The sequence below is a fragment of the Oryctolagus cuniculus genome, chromosome 7, assembly GCF_964237555.1.
Source record: "Oryctolagus cuniculus chromosome 7, mOryCun1.1, whole genome shotgun sequence".
Lineage (NCBI taxonomy): Eukaryota > Metazoa > Chordata > Mammalia > Lagomorpha > Leporidae > Oryctolagus > Oryctolagus cuniculus.
This window is the reverse complement of record NC_091438.1, coordinates 36,290,957-36,295,456: the sequence shown is the minus strand read 5'-3', so window position 1 is coordinate 36,295,456 and position 4,500 is coordinate 36,290,957. Positions and strand designations below refer to the sequence as shown.

The following is a 4,500-nucleotide window of genomic DNA, read 5'->3' as shown; positions in this document are numbered from 1 at the left end:
AAAATACTAACCCTTACTATGAAAATATGCAATTAAAAAGGATCAATAATTCATTCTGTGTTTCCTCTGTGAGCTATACTTCATGGTAACCATATAATCTTAGAGATTTTTTTTAGAAAAAAACACATATATCATTGAAGCTATTTAACATATGTATTCTATTCTCAGATTAAATGCCTTCCTTAGTTTATTGAAAAAAAGCTTTCTATGTAAGAATCCCAGATAATAAATATAAAAGAATATAAATTTATCATAGAATATGAGCAAAAATCACCATTTTAATATATAGTAAAATAAATGATTCAGGCAATGAGTGCCATTGGATAAAAACTTTAGGCAAACATTTGATAATGACCTTACAAGAGAGAGGTGAACCCACTGATCAATCCTCATCTCTCTAAGAATAGAGCACCAGAAACTGAATTTCTATCAGTGTGATGCAATGGGAAACAAAGAACAGTTCCACAAAATGTACTTCCCAAAAAGGTTGAACCTGAAAACTAACCCAGCCCTTGTAACTGATTTCTAGTTTATTTGTGAGAACAGAACAAGAAGTCATCATACATAATGAGGAAGCAGACAGAAGAATTCAGATTAAGGGACATTCAATACAAAAAACACAATTTTTTCCCCAAAGGTCATAAAAACTGAGTTGGATGTGGGGTGAAGACCACTGTCATTTAAAAAGAGATTTATGAAGTAGGCAGAAAACTAATCTTGTTTGGATCCTGGTTTGAAAAAATACAAGATTCCCTGCACTGGGGATACTTAAGTATGATACCACGGGAGTACTGTTGACTTTTTAGGTTTCTTAATACAATTGTGGTTATGTGAGTAAATATTCATCTGTTTTGGAGATATACATTATGTGGCATCTGAATCTGAGTGACTGTGTCTGGTGTTCATTATATTAATGTCTCTATTTTTATGTGTTGAAAATTCTCCATGAAAATAGTGCTTTCATTCCCATTTTGTTCTGACTCTATGTAACCCTTGAGAATAGCTGCAAAAAGCACAGCAGTAATCTTTTTTTTTTTTTTTTTTTACATCGACTCCCCTTCTCTCACCCATGGAAATGAAAGCTTAGTGCCATGTTTGTACAAATGACCCTATCCCCAAGACCATAATTGATTAGAACAGGGGTATACCCCTGACCAAGATGGGTAAATCTGAAACTCTTACTTAGGAACTTGGCAAAATTGAGGAAAAGAAGACAAACAGAGGGGGAAAGAAAAGGAGGGAAGGAAGGAAGGAAGGAAGGAAGGAAGGAAGGAAGGAAGGAAGGAAGGAAGGAAGGAAGGAAGGAAAAGAAGGAAGGAAGGAAGGAAGGAAGGAAGGAAGGAAGGAAGGAAGGAAGGAAAAAGAAAGAAAGAAAGAAAGAAAGAAAGAAAGAAAGAAAGAAAGAAAGAAAGACAGACAAAGAGGAAGAGGGAAGGAAATTAGAATAAAAATAAACTCTAAGGAAAACTAGGAACTTTATACTTGTGTCCATATCTCAGAAAGTAGCAGAAGAGAACTGGTTCAAAAAATGAAGACTGAATTAGATACACAGAGACCTAGATCAAAGATGGTTGAATGGAAAAAAGACATGCTGGTTTTGATCCCAGAAAGAAGCCAGAAAAACAGGGGAGGGACAATGTTCCCAGGTGACAGTTGAAGTTTTCAGTGGAAAGCCTATGGACCATAAGAGAGATTCATGGCGCAGCAAAGACTCCCACAGCTGGTGGCTGGTGGGGATACAATCTTCCAGAGCAGGATGAGAGCAGCCTGCATCAGCACACCTGCCACTGCTGATCTTCTCTGAGGGAGAACCTTGCAGTTCTCACTGACTTTGTATCCAGCCTGGAGAGTTTATTTGGAGCAGGTATGCACTTACTTCTCTGAGGGGGAATGCTGCTTCCCTCCCCTCCCCTCACTAAGCTCCAGACTCAGTTTGCCAAGGTGGACCACCAATCAACCTCCAGCAGAAAGGCAGCATGCTCTGCGGATGGGGTGGCTTGCTCCAAGGGTGGGAAGGCTTACAAGACTGAGAGTGGATCCAATGCTCCAAACTCCATGCTTATTTGGACAAGGCCATAAACAAAGTGGAAGTTCTCTCCTCCCTTTAGAGAAAAGTACATCCTTCTTTGATAGCCACTTCTTTCCATTGGGGTCTCACTCACTGAGTTCCATCATGTAGAACATTTTTTGCTACAGTGTCTTCGCTTTCCTTGCCTGAAATGCTCTCATGGGCTTTTCTTTTTTTCTTTTTTGACAGGCAGAGTTGGGGGGGGGGCTCCAATTGAAAAGGAAACAAAGTTCCTAAGCCTTCACTCGAAAAGGCTGCTAAGTCTGCTATGTGGACTGCTTCCCATGTTAGAACATTCTCCTTTTTATTTCTATCTATTATTACCAGGTACTTGATCTTATTTATATGAGCATTTTAGCGCTTACTCCTATCTATATGTTTACTTTAACACTTAATATCATCACTTTAACCATTAAAATGGCACTTTTACCATCAAGATTAATGGGATTTGGAGTTCATAACAAGTTTTTAAACTGAACCCTTAGAAGTAATTCCATAGGAATGTGTGCAGAACTATAGAGCTTTAGAGTTACAAACTTCCTCCTCCCTCTCTTATTCCCACTCCTATTTTTTTTTTTACTGAGATCTATTTTCAATTGACTTTATACACATATGATAAACTCTATGTTAAGTAAAGAGTTCAACAAATAATATGAAGAAAAAAAAAGACAAAACTGTTCCCCAACAGTCAAGACAAGGGCAGTTCAAGTCATCCCTTCTTTTTTTTTTTTTTTTTTTTCTTAAAGCCTTTACTTTCAGACATGATGCAAATTATTTCACAGGTACACATGGAAAAACGGACATGATCACAGTTGAGTGAAGACAATGTAGCCGGGAAAGTCTAATGGCTGTCAGCTACTGTTGAAGCTGAAGTTCAGTGACATGCTGCAGGGCTCAAAGGAATGGAAAATTAGTATTCCTCTCCTTCCTCCTCACCCTCACCTTCAACAGAATCCACACCAACCTCCTCGTAATCCTTCTCCAGGGCAGCCATGTCCTCACGAGCTTCAGAAAACTCTCCCTCCTCCATGCCCTCCCACACGTACCAGTGAACAAAGGCACGCTTGGCATACATCAGGTCAAACTTGTGGTCCAGGCGAGCCCAGGCCTCAGCAATGGCTGTGGTGTTGCTCAGCATGCACACAGCTCGCTGCACCTTGGCCAGGTCTCCACCAGGCACCACCGTGGGAGGCTGGTAGTTAATGCCAACCTTGAAGCCAGTGGGGCACCAATCCACAAACTGGATGCTGCGCTTGGTCTTGATGGTAGCAATGGCAGCATTGACATCTTTGGGAACCACGTCGCCACGGTACAGCAGGCAGCAAGCCATGTATTTACCATGGCGAGGGTCACATTTCACCATCTGGTTGGCCGGCTCAAAGCAGGCATTGGTGATCTCTGCTACAGAAAGCTGCTCATGGTAGGCTTTCTCAGCAGAGATGACGGGGGCGTATGTGGCCAGAGGGAAGTGGATGCGGGGGTAGGGCACCAGGTTGGTCTGGAATTCTGTCAGATCAACATTCAGGGCTCCGTCAAACCGCAGGGAAGCCGAAGTCATCCCTTCTTGAAGTGTCAATTTCATGTCTACAGATTTCATTTTAGGTGCTCTATTAGTTATCACAAATCAGGGAGAATATATGGTATTTGTCCCTTTGGGACTGGCTTATTTCACTAAGTATGATGTTTTCCAGATTCATCCATTTTGTTGCAAATGACCAATTTCATTTTTTTTTACCACTGTGCAGTATTCCATAGTGTACATATCCCATAATTTCTTTATCCAGTCTTCAGCTGATGCACATTTAGGTCGATTTCATGTCTTAGCTATTGTGAATTGAGCTGCAAAAAACATGGAGGCACAGATAACTCTTTTGTTTACTGATTTCATTTCCCTTGGGTAAATTCCCAGGAGTGGGATGGCTGGGTCACATGGGAGGTCTATATTCAGATTTTTGAGGTATCTCCATACTGTCTTCCATAGTGGCTTTATCAGTTTACATTCCCACCAACAGTGGTTTAGGGTACCTTTCTCTCCACATCCTCTGTACAATGTGTTGTTTGTTGATTTCCAGATGAAAGCCATTCTAACTGGGGTGAGGGGAAGCCTCATTCTGGTTTTGATTTGCATTTCCCTGACAGCTAGTGATCCCGAACATTTTTTTTCATGTGTCTGTTGGCCATTTGGATTTCCTCTTTTGAAAAATGCCTTTTTGAAAAGTCTGTTTAACTCCTTCATTCCACATCAGAGTGCTTGGTTCAGGTCTTAGCTATGCTTCTGATCCAGCTCCTGAAAATGCACTCTGGCAAGCAGTAGATGATGGATAAAGTAGTTGGGTCTCTACCACCCATGTGGGAGACTCAATTTGAGATCCTGACTCTTGGTTGTGACCTGATTGACCTAACCTGATCCTGTCATGGGCATTTGGGGAGTG

At 41.0% G+C, this 4,500-nt stretch overlaps 1 protein-coding gene across 1 annotated transcript; it reads right to left on the bottom strand.

Moving 5' to 3' along the window:
- Nucleotides 1-2,787: 2,787 nt before the first annotated feature.
- On the bottom strand, nucleotides 2,788-3,650 carry LOC138850353 (tubulin alpha-1B chain-like). The gene has a single exon (XM_070076771.1). The coding sequence runs from the start codon at nucleotides 3,648-3,650 to the stop codon at nucleotides 2,979-2,981; it is 672 nt and encodes a 223-aa protein (XP_069932872.1). The 3' UTR covers nucleotides 2,788-2,978.
- Between the last annotated feature and the right edge of the window lie 850 nt (nucleotides 3,651-4,500).